Raw genomic sequence first — 17,591 nt, forward strand, 5'->3', positions numbered from 1 at the left:
TCGAACCAAGAACCTTCCGATCCGAAAGCGAGTGTCATACCACAAGACCGCATAGCCGTCCTTCTGATTCGAGCCAACGCGAAAAACCATTTCGTAAATTCAACCAAAAAACAAAAACAAACAAACAAAAAAACAAAAATCACAACAAAACAAAAACAACAAAAAACTTCCTAAAAAACAAAACAAAAACAATTAAAAAAAACAACAAAAAAATAACAAAAACAAAAACAAACAAAAATACAAACAAAAAATAATAACGACAACAAAAAACAAAACGAAAAACAAACAAAAAATAATAATTATAAAAACCCAACGAAAACCCCATCAATCTTACGTAATTCAGTGGAGTGTAAACATGATTTTAATTTCATCGGTTTTTGCAGATTAGATTAGATATAAACAAAACCGAGAGACTTACATGAAAGAACAGCATCTCAAAGTGACGAATAATGAAATTGTATCTATACTTAATTTCAACAGTTCGATAAGCTATTCAGGTTTTGGTAGAAATAGTAGCGTAGTTGTAGTAGTAATAGTGGTAGTAGTAGTTGTAAAAATAAAATAAAAGTGAGCTTTTATATAGCGCAATATCTACTTAACGTGCTCAAAGCGCTTAACAAGGGGTCCCTGGTCAACAGCAACATTTAATATGTAGGACGAGGCATGACGCCTGTTAGGCGATATTACAATTTTTCGGACAAAGACAACGCTGTTAACGGCCAGGTACTCATTTTACACCTGAGTACGGTGAGAGAATGTGAGTAAAGAGTCTTTACCAAGGACTCAACTATGCGTCGAGCGAGGCTCGAACCCAGGACCTTCCGATCCGAAAGCGAGTGTCATGCCACTAGACCACATAGCCGCACATAGTAGTAGTAGTAGTAGTAGTAGTAGTAGTAGTAGTAGTAGTAGTAGTAGTAGTAGTAATAGTAGAAGTAGTAGTAGTAGTAGTAGTAGTAGTAGTAGTAGTAGTAGTAGTAGTAGTAGTAGTAGTAGTAGTGGTAGTAGTAGTAGTCCCATTAGGCCATGAAGCCGGAGTTTATCCTGGCCGGTTTCTATTATCATTTATTTTATTTATATTTATATATAAATGTATTTACTTTGAACCGTGTAAAAATTAAGTTCTCTTGTTCTCGGTCTATGCGTTGTTGCCAAAGGGTAATGTCTCGTCCTACACGATATGTGTTTCTGTTGGCTTTGGACACTTTGTGAAACGGTTGAGCTCGTTTATACGATATTGCGCAATATACATGCTCCAGTTTTGCTCTAGTATAAAATTGGTTCTATCTGGCAGGCAAAAGTAATAGCGCCTTACTTTTAGGTGTCTTGTTCTAAATGTTTTGTCTCGCTGTCGGTTTGGGGCTCCTTGTGAGGCGCTTTGAGCATGTAGAAAAGACAATGACTATATAAAAGCTGAATTTGTTTTGGGTAAACATTATGACAAAGTGTCTTTTGCTTTATCCTAGATACTTCTAAACATTATAATGTCAATATAATGATTCTCAATAGCTTTGCAATTTAAAATACGTAATGATATGGGATACTGAAAAAAAACCCCATCAAAACAGATAAAGGGATAATGCCTTTAAAAGACGATAAAAAGCAAACAAAACGATGAAAACAAAAGAAATTAAAACAAAGAAAGTTTTGTCAGAGTGCTTATAGAATTTGGAATTTAGAAATTATTTTCTTTTATTCACCCAATCAATGGGGACCTTTTTAATTATTTTAAAAAAGAATATCCATTCTTCTCTTTGTTTGTTTCTTTATGATGTTCAATGCATAACATCTTTTACTCTTGTTAGTTTCAGACAAATGCGATTACTATTCATTGTATTTTTACAATGTATAACGAAACAACACAGTGAGACAATGCTGGTTTTCAATAGCAAATCTAATTATTTTCAATGGCTGACAAAACAAATGAAGATTATTAAGGTTTGCATGTATGTGTGTGCACGTGTCTGTGTGTGTGTGCGTGTATGTGTGTGTGTGTGTTAGGCTGGGTTTGTACGCGATTGTTAAAGAGCTTTTATTAACTCAATTCAATTCCAATTGTTTTAACCAATCAACTGCTGTACTGCCGTACTCAATTGAAATGTTATCCTGTCCAGCGGCTTTTCTTTTTCTTCATTTCTTTTCAAGCAGTCTCTACTTCATCTCTCATGATTGATGGATCACTACCGTTCACGATCGGCAAATTTCCGGGTGCCCTTTACCTGTCATCGTCTGCCTAAAGATTTTCTTTATATTGTGCCTCTCCACGTCAAATCGCATCGTTGCTCTTAATCATCTTCAGCTTGAATCGAGGCCCATATTTTATAGGTCCATGTACCCTGTTGCAATCTGCGTCAGGAATGGTTTTTAATTTAAAACAGTTCTTAAATTTTTGTGGAATTAATAAGTATTCAATTTGATTTTTGTAGCAACTTACTGGATTTATCCATGTCCATTTTCTTCTGTCATGTTGTTTGAACCACGCGCTTGTAATGAAGTAGCCTTCTTGTCTGCACCAGTCTATCAGTAGTTCTCCTCTCTCATTCCATATTCCTAAGCCATGAGATACCGTCAACTGGGCTACTTAGGCCACCCGGGGTAACTTAGGCCACTTACTGAAAACAGATTGCTTATTTTAAAAGATAAATTACATGTAGCTTTTATCTTTTAAATAATTAGAACCCAATTGATCTAATAAGCACTCATGAATTTAACTTTCTAAAAAGCAACCTTTTTTTTATTCTTCTTAGTGGCCTCGGTAACCCCGGTTGACGATAAACAATGTTCTCCACTGTTTCCTCGCCACCTGTTACTTTGGTGTTAAAGTTTCCCATGATTATATTTATTGCATGGTTTTGGCAATGCTTTTTCCCCCTTCTTCAGTCAACCACAACAAAAAAAAAAACAACAAAAAAAAAAAACAACAACAACAAAAAAAAAAAAACAACAAAACAACAAAACAATTAAGACATGAATACATTACCAAATTCCCGATAGACGACAGAGATATATCTCTGTCGTCTCTCTGGCATTTAGTAATGTAATTATGTCTTTATTGTTTTTTGTTGTTGTCTGAAGAAGGTCTTTGAGCTCGAAGCGTTCCGTGTCTGGTACTTTGTTTTGTTTTTGTTTTTGTTTTTAAACTGTTATATTCATCTCTTCGCTTTCTGATGTTGGAGAGTACACTTGTATTAGATTTAGATCGAACGGTTTCCCTTTCAGTTTCACTAGTATTGTCCAGTACCCAAGAACGGATTTCGCTATGCGCTTGTCCAGAATCACACCGTAGCCATCGTTATATTATAGCCTGACACTGGAATCCAAAAGGACTGGCATTTTGACGTCATTATTTGGCTTTTGCACCGCCTAGTGAGTTGACGTTAGTAGTGCTCATGGTAACAAGTTATTTCATTGGTTGAACTATTGAATACAACTCACGATTTGTTTTCTTTTGTGGAAAAAGACTGGCATTTTGACGTTTAGTCAATATTCATTTTTAGTCAGTGTCAGGCCATAACTTTACGAAGGCCACGATCACACCCACTCCTCTTTCATGCTTTGTTTCTCCTGAGTGGATCGTTTCATGTTCATCATCTATGCTTACCAGATGTATTTCTTCATATCTTGAATTACGTTTTCAACTTTCCCTAATTGAATTCAGTTAATATAATCTGTAAAAACCACATTCACACCCAGGGTACGACACTTAATTGGTTTAACACAACGCGAAAGATAAACTGTATAAGTGAAAAGAAGGTGTTGAAATGTGCAACTCTTTTCAAGATAAAGATCTGATCAAGCGTGAATAGAAGGTGCAAAACAAAGCAAGAAAGAAACATAGAAGATAAAAAAAACCATCACCAAAAAATCAGTCCACCCCGTCGCCAAGGAGATTAACTTTTTAAGGTGTTTTTTTTTTTGTTTGTTTCTTGCCTTTTTCTTTCTGGCTTTGTCTGGTACCTTTCATACAAACTTGTTCAGATCTTTATCTTACACTAATGCCTGCTCACCTAGTTTCTTAACTCTATTCAACTCTTGTTTGAGTGTAGTCAAGCTGGAACAGCGGCGAAGCGAATCGAGTTTCATTGAAGTTTACCATAAATAATTTATTGGTGAAAAACGTTAAGTGTTAGATGTAAAGCAACAACCAGTCACCAATTACGCCAGACGTTTTATCATACTTCATGTGGTAGGCATAGGGGCAGCGTGGATCAGCGGTACCGTCTTTGCTTCGTACCCGAAGGGTACTGAGTTCGATCGCACGCCGTTGCGCTGTGCGGCCTTGAGGAAGTCACCTCGCCCTAGCTCAATTTGCGGCGCTGCACTGCGGCTGACGCCTGGGTTATTCCAATCTTCCCTTGGAATAGACTCTTGAGACAAATTTCCCCTATGGGATAAATAAAGGGAATTTTATTATTTTTTCTATTTTTTTTTATAAGTCAAGACTTATGATTACTGGGTTTGAAAGAGGAAAGATGGATGATACGTTTTGACGACCAGCGTTCATTTAGGCTAAACATTAAGATGCAGTAACTGTGACACCACAAGATCAGTTGCACAATGTGTGTGTGTGTCCAGCCCTCCAGAGGTCTAGGTTTTACACTTTCAATGAGATTAGAACCAGTATTTTGACATGGCACCTTTGTTCGCTATTAATTCACATGTTTACAATAGCGCACATCGGTTTAGGTTTTGGGACATTTTTGGCTTGTATAGTTGTTTTTATAATAATAATATTAGTAATAATGATAATAATAACAATAATAATGAAAATAATAATGATAAAGATAATAATAATAAAGATAATAATAATAATAATAATAGTAATAATAATAACAATAATAATAATAATAATAATAATAACAAATAATAATAATAATAATAAATAATAAAAATAATAATAACAATAATAATAATAATAAATAATAATAATAATAATAATAATAATAATAATAATAATAATAATAATAATAATAATAATAATAATAATAATAATAATAATAATAATATAATAATAATAATAATAATAATAATAATAATAATAATAATAATATATAATAATAATAATAATATATATATAATAATAATAATAATAATAATAATAATAATAATAATAATAATAATAATAATATAATAATAATAATAATAATAATATAATAATAATAATAACAACAACAACAACAGCATTTCTAAAGCACTTTATGTCAAGCCCTCAGTGCTCTTCACATAAATCAATTGCATTAAGCTTACACAGAGTAGATAAATATTTTCACGCACTTACTCTCAGTACCGAAATCGGACTTGACAAGGCCTTAACCAATAATGAAATAATAATATGGGGTCTTTACCTTTTACCGATATTCCATGTCGGACACGACGTTGGAGATCATGGTTCGCCAGCTCTCTCTCTCTCTCTCTCTCTCTCTCTCTCTCTCTCTCTCTCTCTCTCTCTCTCTCATCTGCGAGTTTCGTACATTGATTTATGGGGCTTCCTACGTACGCTGCGACATTTCCAAGCCAGCTTGTCCTTCTTCGTCCTCGACCACGCTTGCCTTCTATCTTTCCCTCTGCAATGGTCTTCTGTAGTGAGTCGTGCCTTCTGATGTGGCCGAAATATCGGGTTATCCTCTTTCTTATAGTTGAAATGATCGTTGTTGATGTTATTCCTAAAGTTTGGAGTACTTGATGAATTGTTTTCTTTTCCTTCCAGGATACCCTTGCAATTCTTCTATAGGTCCACATCTCAAATGCTCTGAGTTTCTTTTCTAGTGTCTTTGTCAGAGACATATGGGATCTATGGGGTTTAAACTTTCCTATTGCGACCATTGTTTTGGTTTTCCGCCGCCATTTTGTTTTGTGATGTATTGAAACCAATCCTAGGTTTGTTTTTTTTTTTTTTCAAGTAGGTCCAAAATATAGATTCAGTTAAGACATATTGATTCAGAGGTTGACACAAATTTTTACAAATTTTGATAGAGGGAAAGCTGAGAAAAACCAGAAAAACACGCGCCATTAATAAAAAATCTGACTATAATAATAATAATAATAATAATAATAATAATAATAATAATAATAATAATAATAATAATAATAATAATAATAATAATAATAATAATAATAATAATATAATAATAATAATAATAATAATAATAATAATGAAGCAGAGGAGGAAAAAGAACAAGAACCTGAAGATGAGAAAAATAAGTGACGACCACTATACCTCTAAGACCAGCTGAAGTCTGCTCATCGCGTATGGAAGCGAGGTGAGATCCTGCGTTGGTACATAGCACCTTGGCATTGTGCCATGTTTGCACTTCATTGGAGATTTTGTAACATTTATCACTGATGGCATGATAATCAGGAGGACACGACTGGCAGTCTGAGGATGGAAATAAAACATCATATCGCCTTTGGCATCGTCAAATTATTATAGATAAATAACCCTCCCCCCTCCTCCCCCGCAATTGCAAATGAGACGCGAGATTTTACAAAGTGCTTCAAAAGTGGACAAATGACAAAATGTGCGGCTATGTGGTCTAGTGGTATGACACTCGCTTTCGGATCGGATGGTCCTGGGTTCGAGTCTCGCTCGGCGCATAGTTGAGTCATTGGAAAAGACTCTTTATTCACACTCTCTCACAGTACTCAGGTGTAAACTAACACCGCTAACAGCGATGTCTTTGTCCAAAAATTTGTAATATCGTCTAACAGGCATAATGTACCGTCCTACATGTTAAATGTTGCTGATGACCAGGGACCCCTTGTAAAGCGCTTTGAGCACGTTTAGTAGACATTGCGCTGTATAAAAAAATCTCAAAAAGTCGGTCTGCAGTTGTTGTTCAATCGATGCGATTTTTAATTTTAGTCTCTTATAATTTGAAATCAAAGTACACGCGAGTCAAGGTTGCCAGATTTGTTTTAGCAACAAAAAAATGTCATACTATTCATAGAAAAATGCCAAATGGTCTGAGAAAAAAATGCCAAACCTTTCCAGGTATCAATGTTTCTGCTAAAATGCGCATAGAAGTGTATATAAATTTTCATTTTCCTCTCACACTCCCATGAGTTTGAGTCTTGATTTAATCAAAGTTTACTTCGTCTTGCCAGTCCAAGGTGAAAATGTATATGCATATAGGGAATGAGATTAGCGGAAGAGTAGCGTCCCTTGATTGGACGTCACCGGCGGAGAAGTTATTAGAGAAAGAACGTCAATATGGTTTTGCGCATGCGTCTATCGTCCTTGCTTCCGGTGAAAGCGGCATGAGACACTTCACCGAAAGCGAGGACGACAGAGACGCATGCGCAAAACCATGTTGACGTTCTCTCTGTAAGGTGACGTCCAATCAAGGGACGCTACTCTTCCGCTAATCTCATTCCCTATTTTGAAAGACTCAACTTTTCGCCACTTTCTTATGACTGGTCCGTAGCCGGGTGTCATATCACTAGACGATGTAAATGTTGCTACTCGAAGCTCGAAGAAATAAATAACAATGTGAAATTGAATGTAAGCTTCAATTTAATTAGGAAAACGGATAGAACAGACGTTTCGGGTTTCCCCTTTATCAACAAACAGGATGAATCTAACATTACAGAGATGAAGGAGATGATGTGGCAGAGGCGTTGTTAAGATGAATATACTGGTTTATTCATATTAACAACGCCACTACCACATCATCTCCTACACATGTAGTGTTTCATTCATCCTGTTTGTTGATAAAGGGGAAACCCGAAACGTCCATTCTATCTGTTTTTCTAATTAAATTGAAGCTTACATTCAATTTCACATTGTTATGTATCACTTGAAAACACCGCATCACAATAATAATAATAATAATAATAATAATAATAATAATAATAATAATAATAATAATAATAATAATAATAATAATAATAATAATAATAATATATAATAATAATATAATAATGATACTACTACTACTACTACTACTACTACTACTACTACTACTACTACTACTACTACTACTACTAATAATAATAATAATAATAATAATAATAATAATAATAATAACAATAATAATAATAATGCTGAAAACTTATATAGCGCTATAACTCCCAGACATCAGACTCTAAGCGCCTTGACATAATGGGAGAATAAACTAATAAACACATCGTCTAAAACGTCAACAACGTCACAAGGCCTTTGAAGAGTAGCCATCGTTAACTTATAGCCTGACACCACAATAAGGGCTAACCCACACCGGAGATTGACTCCGATGACCCGGCACTGCCGTCCTCTGCAGTCTTCCGGATAAAGACGTCGGGCACGCGGACACAATACTAAGAATAAAGAGAAGAGCCGCTAGACCTACCCATGCCAAGCTCGAAAAAAAAACGGCAGAGGACGTCGGGTGCTTGGTATGGGTAGGTCTAGCGGCTCTTCTCTTTATTCTTAGTATTTTGTGCGTGCCCGACGTCTTTATCCGGAAGACGGCAGAGGACGTCTCCGATGTGGATTAGCCCTACCCCATTACGACTCATATTTTGAAGCCGTTTTTAGGTTTCTGGAACAACTAGAGATGAATATCTTAAAGTTGTCACATCGTGTGAACGTGACCAAAGAAAACAACCCCATAATATTTGATTTCAATGAGTAACGTACCATGACCATGACATTGGATATATATATAATAATTTGCATTTTGAATATTAAATAATTCAAACTCTCGAATGTATAAAAATGGACGTGTCAAACGAAAGCTGATAATGAAATTTATACTATCTACCAATACGCTTCAACAGTCGTAACGTCACTTCCTTCCAAATGACGCATGGTAACTTAGTAACACTGGCTCTAAACTATCGGAACAATGGCGGACGCCCGTATGAAATAGTTCTCTGGCGAGCATAAAAGCGTATCCAGAGGAGAAAAAAATCATAAATTTTATCATGTTTTGACTTTTACACATTCTGATCACGAGGCATATGAAAAGTTCTAGCCAGCATGAAGAATATAAAGTAATGATTTTCTTTGTTTAGAACCAAGATGGCCGCCGTTGCCGGGAGGCGTGACATCAGACTACTGAATCCAATTGTGATCTGAAACGTGTTAGTGTGTCAGATATTTAATAATTTGAAACAGCGATATATACCGAAGATTGTCAGATTAATAATGATTGTTGTTTATATAACTTTGAAAAATGTTATCTAAACATTAAAGTTACACATATATTTTTTTTAATGTTTTAAAAGTCTTTTCCAAAAATGGCTGAGTGCCTTAGTGGCTAGTGCGACTGCTCGCTAATCTCTCTCTCTCTCTCTCTCTCTCTCTCTCTCTCTCTCTCTCTCTCTCTCTCTCTCAGCCAAGCGGAAGGTGCCGTGGCAGGTTTGGCTCTGACAGCGCGATTTTATTATTCTCTGTTTTGATAATCTGGCACTTCTTCATACCCGATATTTCCTATCATTGCTTCTTATCCTGCACGATTCGAACTTTAACTTACCAACATAAATGAGTTTCCAAGAAGCCACGAAGATAACAAAGAATAATAATCCGTGAATGTTCCAAGCCATTCCAGTGTTGTTGTGAATGTCCATAAATGTCGGTTATAATTTCATCTTTCTGGGAAAAACGTGACACAAGACCAGGTAAATAACTAGATGTATATTTAAAAAAAAAAAAAAATATTTTAAGCGCATTTTAATGAACTTCCATGTTCAGTGCGATTCAATGTCCTTAATGATATATTTCCCCTAGAGGGTAATATTGAAAATAAAATTGAGCTTTTTAAATGGCGCAATATTCACTAAACGCGCTCAAAACGCTTTACAAGGGGTCCCGACCAACAGCAACACGTAACATATAGAACGAGACATGACGCTTGTAAGGCGATATTATAATTTTTTTTGCCGACACAGACAACGCTATTACCGGCCAGGTACTCATTTTACACCTGAGTACGGTGGGAAAATGTCAGTAAAGAGCCTTTTCTAAGGACTCAACTATGCGCCGAGCGAGGCCTTCCGATCCGAAAGCGAGTGTCATACCACTAGACTACATAGCCGCATATGAAATCATATTTCAACGCATAAATAGCACACATACGTCTCCCAATAGACCGCCGTTTATTAGAAAAATAAAACAACAAAAACGTAAACTTTCATATAGATAGTATGCAGATGACGTCACTCAGGTCTTTGTTATTGTTTTTTGCCATCCGCGTTTATGACTAATGCTCACTGAGCTGTATTAACCTGACTATAAACGTTCATGGATACACACAGTTTTGTGTGTTGGTCCGTTATACTTCCGGATGGCAATGTTATGAGCTTCTTGGTCAAGCGCATACTATCTATAGAGTAAGTAGTATTCATTGCATTTGCCCAAAGCACTATACTATAAATAAAAAAAAAATTAAATTAAAATAAAATTCCCTTTATTCATCCCCAAGGGGAAAATTGTCTTTAGGGTCTATTCCAAGGCAAGACTGGAATAAACCAGGCGTCAGCCGCAGAGCAGTGCCGCAAAGTGAGCTAGGGCGAGGTGACTTGCTCAAGGCCACACAACGCAGCGGCGGGTGATTGAACTCGGTACCTTTCGGGTAGGAAGCAAAGACCGTACGTACAACTGAGCCACGCTGCCCCTTACAATATGTCGGAAGCCAACAGCAAAACCTAATTTGTAGGACAAGTCATGAAGCCTGTAAGGCACTAACATATTTTTTTTTTTTAATTCGACATAGACAATGCTTTTACCAGCCTGTGGTCATTATCTAATTTTTAAAACATAAAAAACAAACAAACAAACAAACAAAAAACACTAAACAAAAAAACCGTGAGCTTTTATTTCGCGCAATATCTACTAAACATGCTCAAAGCGCTTTACAGGGGAGGGGTTCCCTATCCATCAGCAACACTTAAAATGTGGGACGAGACACGGCGCCTGTTAAGCGATATTACAGGGTTTTTTTCCCAGGCAGATACAACGCTGTTCGAGACGAGATTCTAATTTTACACCTGAGTACGGTGATAAAATGTGAGTAAAGAGCCTTTTACAAGGACTTAACTATGCGCCGCTAAGAGCGGCTCTCGAACCCAGGACCTTCCGATCCATGGCATACTAACTCTTACATTATTATTGTCACTGTCAACAACCAGGTACTCATTCACACCCGAGTCGAAAATTGATTACGAACAGCCTTATCCAACCATTATTTTTGTTTCATTGTCACCCATCCGGCCACTGATCACGCTCAAACCTCTCTTGTCTTCCGTGCGGCTATGCGGTCAAGTGGTATGACATTCGCCTTCGGATCCGAAGGACCTGGATTCGAGTCCCGCTCCGAGTGGCGCATCGTTGAGTCCTTAGAGAAGGCTGTTAACTCACATTCTCTCACCGTATTAGGTGTAAAACGAGTACCTGGCCGCAAACAATGTAATCTCTGTCTGAAAAAAAAATGGAATATCACCTAACATGCATCATGTCATGTCCTACATGGTAAATGTTGACTTTGGCTAGGGTCTTCTTGTGAAGTATTTTATGCACATATAGATAGTGGATTACGTTTACAAATGCTCTAGTTTTAAACAGATAAGATAAGATATACTTTATTAGACGAAATAAGATAAGACAAGAAACCGAGTATCATCAAATAATTATGATTATCCTACTGACAAAATTCCTATGGCACAATCCCAGTATTATCTTCACCAAAATATTTTTTTATCAGCACAATCCGAGTACCTACACAAAAATATTTTAACAGCACAATCCGAGTACCTACACAAAAATATTTTAACAGCACAATCCGAGTACCTACACAAAAATATTTTAACAGCACAATCCGAGTATTACACAAAAATATTTTAACAGCACAATCCGAGTACCTACACAAAAATATTTTAACAGCACAATCCGAGTATTACACAAAAATATTTTAACAGCACAATCCGAGTACCTACACAAAAATAGTTTAACAGCACAATCCGAGTACCTACACAAAAATATTTTAACAGCACAATCCGGGTGTTAGGTTAAAAATGATTTTGCGGCTATGTGGTCTTGTGGTGTGACACTAGCTTTCGGATTGGAAGGTCCTGGGTTCGAGCCTCGCTAGGCCCATAGTTGAGTCCTTGGAAAATACTCTTTACTTACATTCTCTCACCGTACTCGGGTGTAAAATGATTACCTGGCCGGTAACAGCGTTGTCTCTGTCGGAAAAAAAATTGTATTATCGCCTAACAGGCGTCATGTCTCGTTCTTTATGGTTCGTGTTTGTGTTGGTCAGGAACCCTTTGTAAAGCACTTTGAGCACGTTTAGCGGATATTGCTATATAAAAGCTCAACTTATTTTTTAAAGGCATAACATGAGTATTATCTACAACAGAATAAATATATTAACAGCACAATCCGAGTATTTTCTACACATAAATATTTTTAACGGCACTATCTTAGTATTGTCAACAAAACAAGATATATTTCACTGGTATAATCTGAGTATCACTCACAGACAAAATGTTTTAAAGAACAATCCGAATATCATCGACAGAAGCAATAGATTAAAATATATTTAAAAATCCTCATACAAAATACATTCTAGGGTTCTAATCTGAATATTTCTACAAAAATGAGTACCTGGCCGTTAAGAACGTTGTCTCGTCCTACGTGTTACGTGTTGCTGTTTGTTAACCGTTTTAGAATAGAATAGATGGTATCGACGTCGCTTGATTAGGCCGCTGGCCTGTCACAGAGTCGTTCCAGTCACTGAATGTCTTGTTCACAAAAGATTTAATGCATTTCCCTACCTGATCTTGTGATCAGGGACGAGCCTACACTGCACTTTCTGCACTTTTACTACTGATCTTTTGATCACAGCTATTTTGAGTGGGAGGCACTTCTACACTATGCATATAAATTGACACCACAGCATCTAATCTATTCTTGAAAGCATTGACGCTCGGCGCTTCCACGACATTTGCTGGCAATGAGCTCCAACGTTCAATAACTCTTTGTGTAAAAAAGTTATGTCGAAGGTGGTTTCAACTCTGGGTTTCAGAAGTTTATATGAGTGGCCCCTGGTGACTGATTTTGTGTCTACTGTGAGGAGCCTATCCTGAGTCGCGTACAAGCAGTGTATGAACTTATAGGTCTCAATCATATCACCTCTCAAACGTCGATTTTTGAGCACGTTTAGTGTATATGCCGCAATATAAAAGCTCAATTTTATTTTACAAAAGATGTTAGCAGGGTACAATAGCAATCAAGAAGAATCGATATAAAAAACTAATTTGGTCAAAACGGTAGCCTAGATGGGAGTTTACATATCTCACTCTTACTCACCAATTTGCTTGGTACAATTTGAATGGGAGCGATCTATTTTTATGTTTTCGTCCAACAGAGTAATCAATCATGTGAGTTGTTGCTGTCCAACGATTGGATATTTCTGAACAAATATAAACACGCTGCTTTGTTTATGAAAGTTGTAAACATACCCATGTGTCAAGCTGAATACAATGACCAATCGTAATACTGGATAGTTCAAAATCTGTGAAGACTTTTCACTATGCAGATCATTTTGAGCACGTGTTGCAATGACCTCGAGCACATGGAAAGTTAATATAGACATGCCCATTATCTACTTCAGAATTTCTTTTCTGTCTCTGTGTCCACCCGTCGTAGCCTTTGTAAACTATAGATAGTTCGAAGATGACGTCACTCAGGTCTTTGTTATTGTTTTTTGCCATCCGCGTTTATGAGTAATGCTCACTGAACTGGATTAACCTGACTATAAACGTTCATGGATACACACAGTTTTGTGTATTGGTCCGTTATACTTCCGGATGGCAATGTTATGAACTTCTTCGCCAAGCGCATACTATCTATACACCTGATACTGATCAAAAATTACCCCACAAAAGAAGACGTCAATCACCAGCCGAGAAAAATGAAAAGTGAGTTGTTGTTTAGAAGTGCTCAAGGAAACAAATGATTCTATCTTGATAGCATGCGCTTCGCTATGAAACCCACAACATTGCCATCAGGAAATATAAGGAACACAACACACAAAACTTTGTGTAACCTTAAACGTTTATGTATTGTATGCCCTTGGCGAAGAAGCTCACGGCATTGCCATCTGGAAGTATAACGGACCAACACACAAAACTATGTGTAACCTTGAACGTTTATAGATAGAATGCGCTTGGTCAAGGAGTTCACAACATTGCCATCCGGAAGTATAACGGACCAACACACAAACTCTGTGTAACCATGAACTTTTATAGTCTGGTTAATACAGTTTAGTGAGAACAACTCACAAATGCGGATGGCAAAAACAATAACAAAGGCCTGAGTGACGTCATCTGCATACTATCTATAGTCTGGTTAATACAGTTAAGTGAGAATTACTCATAAACGCGGATGGCAAAAAGCAATTCTAAAGACCAGAGTGACGTTCTATCAGAAGTCTGGTTAATACAGATTATTAAGAATTACTCATAAACGCAGATGGCGAAAAAATCAAAAACAAAACAAAACAACAACAACAACAAAAAAACAACACACACACGCACACAAAAAAAAAATCAATAACAAAACCCGAGTGTCGTCAACTTCATTTTATCTATAGATAGTATGCGCTTGGCAAAGAAGCGCATAACATTACCATCCGGAAGTAAAACGGGGCAACTTACAAAACTATGTGTAACCATGAACTTTTATAGTCTGGTTAATAAAGTTTAGTGAGAATCACTCACAAACGCGGATGGCAAAATACAATAGCAAAGGCTTGAGTGACGTCAACTTCATTTTATCTATTGCTAGAGCTATTGATTACAACTCAGAATCAAGTTTGATTCCCTGTGATCTTCGTTTAATACGATTTTTTGGGTTAGTATCAGGCCATGACTTTACGAAGGTCACGGCCACCCATAGCCATTCGATAGATAGTATGCAGATGACGTCACTCAGGCCTTTGTTATTGTTTTTGCCATCCGCGTTTGTGAGTTGTTCTCACTAAATTGTATTAACAAGACTATAAAAGTACATGGTTACACAGAGTTTGTGTGTTGGTCCGTTATACTTCCGGATGGCAATGTTGTGAACTCCTTGGCCAAGCGCATTCTATCTATAACCTGACACTCACATTTAAGTCAAAATACAAGACGATAAACGCCAAAAGAAAGGGAACGTGAGTTGTATTCAAAAGTTCAAGTCCAACGTCTTTATCTGCAAATTGCGGATTGCCCATAACTGTAGATTTTATACAATTATGTAGTTTCTCCATTAGTGTTATTGAGTTGAAAGATAAATGTTTAATAGTTGGTGGGAGAGTGTTCCATTCCTTGATGGTTCTTCGGAAGAAACTGTTTTTATATTTGTTGGTTCTGTGTGTTGGGGTTGGTCAACCAATGGGGATAGTATGCGCTTGGCTAAGAAGATCACATCATTGCCACCCGGAAGTATAACGAACCAACACACAAAACTATGTGTAACCATGAACGTAGTTATTTTGTAATAGTAGTGGTAGTGGTAGTAGTGGTAGTAGTAGTAGTCGTAGTAGTAGTAGTAGTAGTAGTAGTAGTAGTAGTAGTAGTAGTAGTAGTAGTAGTAGCAGTAGCTGTAATAGTAGTAGCAGTAGCTGTAGTAGTAGTAGTAGTAGTAGTAGTAGTAGTAGTAGTAGTAGTATTAATAATAGTAGTAGCAGTAGTAGTAGTAGTAGTAGTAGTAGTAGTAGTAGTAGTAATAGCAGCAGCATCAGCAGCAGCAGCAGCAGTAGTAGTAGTAGTAGTAGTAGTAGTAGTAGTAATAGTAGTAGTAGTAGTAGTAATTTTAGTAGTAGTAGTGGTAGTAGTAGTAATAGTAGTAGTAGTAGTAGTATTAGTAGTAGTAGTAGTAGTAGTAGTAGTAGTAGTAGTAGTAGTAGTAGTAGTAGTAGTAGTAGTAGTGTAGTATAGTAGTATAGTAGTATAGTAGTAGTAGTAGTAGTAGTAGTAGTAGTAGTAGTAGTAGTAGTAGTGTAGTAGTAGTAGTAGTAGTAGTAGTAGTAGTAGTAGTAGTAGTAGTAGTAGTAGTAGTAGTAGTGGTAGTAGTTGTTATTATTGTTGTTGAAATGGATAGTGGTATAGAATGTTCCTTTCACGACAATTCATGTCAATATTTATACCCTTGATACAGGTCAGGCACTGGACACTGCACATCAAAACAAGACTACATGTCGTTCACATCCTCCACCTCACTGGCCATCAAATAAGGAAGGAAGCTATCACAGACATTTATAGGCGATGCCCTGACAAACTCCCTGGTTATCACTTCTATTTTTAGAAGAATAGATACTATATAAAATGGAATTGGAAGATAATAAGTCGTGGCGTTGTTCTCTTTTCCAGGTCACGGAAACGAAAAGCCGTGCCTTTAGTTGTTCAGTGAACTCAACCTGACCGCATGCCTTACCACCCAGTCAGCCCCCTTCGCCTTTGTGGGGGCGTGACCTCGGGGTCACGGTAACAATTACCTGTTGAATGATTGTTACTCACAGTCATTACGCGTGTTTGTTTACTTTGTAAACCCGCTATCCCAAGTTTAATATGGTCATGAACGCAAAGAAATTTACAGAAAGAAAATAGTTAGAAAATAATTGGTATAATGATATAAATTTGATTTTCATAGTGTTAGTTGAAAGGAAGTTATTGTTAATTATAAATTACTAATATTTTGAGAAATAATTAACTTATTTTTAACTTTACCCCCAAAATGCAAAAACACGATACAATCTAATGCAATAAAACCTGGTTCAATTTAAAGACAAACATTAAGAGAATTTACTTACGTCGTCTCTAAATGGGCTTGTCAATCATTCCATAGTAATAGCCGTTTATATTTGGGATACAGTAATTGTTTCGTAAAAGTCACCGAAGTACACAATGAAGACAATCTTTTCTCATAGTTTAAAAAACAGAAAACATAGATAATTCCAAACTCCGTGGTAGTTTTAAACATAAACCACAATCGTACATTTGTACAAAGCGTAAATTATATATATCTGACTTATGTGTGTATGTGTATACTGCACAACTGTCTGTCGGCCTGAGTGTATGTATGTATCTGAGTTGTATTAGCATCGTTTTTTCAAGACGTAGAGAAAGGGAGGGGAGAGAGAGAGAGAGAGAGAGAGAGAGAGAGAGAGAGAGAGAGAGAGAGAGAGAGAGAGAGGAGAGAGAGAGAGAGAGAGGACTAAAATGGGGGAAAACACGATTCTCAGGAGAGGGAGGTTTTGAATCCAAATTCCTGCTCTATTATGTCACTTTTATTTCAGTCAAAAGTCTCATTATAACTTCAAATTGTTTAGGTGTCTCTACCTGTCTAATACGTTGTAAACTGTCCTGTATTGTTTCCTGATAATTTAGTTGGTCATTTTCTGTCGTTCTTTTCTAATCTTATCTTCTTTTCTGGTACATGAGACTGTAAGTCAGGGGAAACTTGAAGAAGACTGGTTGTCATTATTGTCTGTAATTGTGCTGATTCGTCCCTCATTGAAACTGTTCTTTTCTCGATTTTACCTATTGTAGAATGTAATGCCTCTCCTCCCTGTTCCCCTAAAAGCCCTAATCCAAATCTGTATTTTTCAATGAAAGGGGCGCAGTGC

At 36.6% G+C, this 17,591-nt stretch overlaps 1 protein-coding gene across 1 annotated transcript in view; it reads right to left on the bottom strand.

Annotated features, from left to right (window-relative positions):
- LOC144959208 (C-type mannose receptor 2-like) overlaps positions 1 to 16,488 on the bottom strand; it is a 38,609-nt gene extending 22,121 nt beyond the window's left edge. Inside the window, exons 1-2 of the mRNA XM_078891748.1 lie at positions 16,461 to 16,488; positions 6,218 to 6,376 (exon numbers count right to left, since the gene is read on the bottom strand). Of these exons, the coding sequence (XP_078747874.1) occupies positions 6,218 to 6,376; positions 16,461 to 16,488 (187 nt within the window). The remainder of the gene's footprint in view (positions 1 to 6,217; positions 6,377 to 16,460) is intronic.
- Positions 16,489 to 17,591: the final 1,103 nt, after the last annotated feature.

The sequence above is a fragment of the Berghia stephanieae genome, chromosome 13 (genome assembly GCF_034508935.2).
Source record: "Berghia stephanieae isolate SIO BIC M18660-M18661 chromosome 13, UCSD_Bste_1.3, whole genome shotgun sequence".
In the NCBI taxonomy this organism is placed as follows: Eukaryota; Metazoa; Mollusca; class Gastropoda; order Nudibranchia; family Aeolidiidae; genus Berghia; species Berghia stephanieae.